The sequence below is a fragment of the Ziziphus jujuba genome, chromosome 9 (genome assembly GCF_031755915.1).
Source record: "Ziziphus jujuba cultivar Dongzao chromosome 9, ASM3175591v1".
NCBI lineage: Eukaryota > Viridiplantae > Streptophyta > Magnoliopsida > Rosales > Rhamnaceae > Ziziphus > Ziziphus jujuba.
The window spans coordinates 23,802,101-23,802,991 of record NC_083387.1 but is presented as its reverse complement, the minus strand read 5'-3'; the positions used below and the strand labels follow the sequence as shown (position 1 = coordinate 23,802,991).

General features: G+C 41.5%; 1 protein-coding gene across 1 annotated transcript; it reads right to left on the bottom strand.

Moving 5' to 3' along the window:
* Nucleotides 1-393: 393 nt before the first annotated feature.
* LOC107427439 (basic form of pathogenesis-related protein 1) lies at nucleotides 394-891 on the bottom strand. The gene is given in 1 exon segment (XM_016037819.3): nucleotides 394-891. A coding segment is annotated over 1 exon segment (498 nt).

Sequence of the window (891 nt, the reverse complement as noted above, 5' to 3'; positions counted from 1 at the left end):
AACAGATTTCTAAAAATGATGATGGTCCACCAATTTAAGTAAAGATATTGTAACGGTGATGTAGAGAGAAAGCCAAACAGATCAGGAAGAAAGATAAAAGAAGGAAAAAGATACAGTGGAACAGATGATGGAAACGACGTTTATGAATGTGGTTGCTGAGTTGGCTTTTTGATCATACATGAGATTTAAGAATATACATGAATGTATACTGAATAATTTCTCATTGCTATGAGGCTTGCTTAATTTTCATACTCAACCCGGCAATCAAAATTCTTAGTTTTTGTTATTGTTAAATGTAATATAAGATGCAAATAATAAATAACCAATATTAACATCATAATAAACAAGAAATTTAATTTCAAAAAAAAAAAAAATAATGAATTTATTTGATATTCAATATGGAAGTTGGCCAAAATAGTTTCCAGGAGGATCATAGCTACAAATGACAAACATCCAACCATTATCACACTTAACCCTGGCACATCCAAGGCGAGTGGAATTTCGTCAAACCACCTGCGTGTAATGCAGGCAGTCGTCTCCTGCACACGAATTGGTGGCGTAGTTGTAATCCGACTTCTCACTCACCCACATCCTCACGGCGTCTCCGCCGCTCATGAAGCGATAGCCTAAAGCCAAGTTCTCCCCGTAAGGTCCTCCAGAATGCACCATGCTGCAGTCCTTCCTCCTCTGCTCGGCGTACCTCTTGGCGTACGCCGCCACCGTGTTGTTCCACGTGATCGGACCCACACCCACCTCGGCTCGAGCGGCGTTGTGTGCGTCAACGAAGTCTTGGTGGGGGTTTATTAGCTTCCGGGAATGTACGTGGGTGATTTGGGTTATAAGTACCATGCACATGGACATGGCTACTAAGCACTTTGCTGATGACCCCAT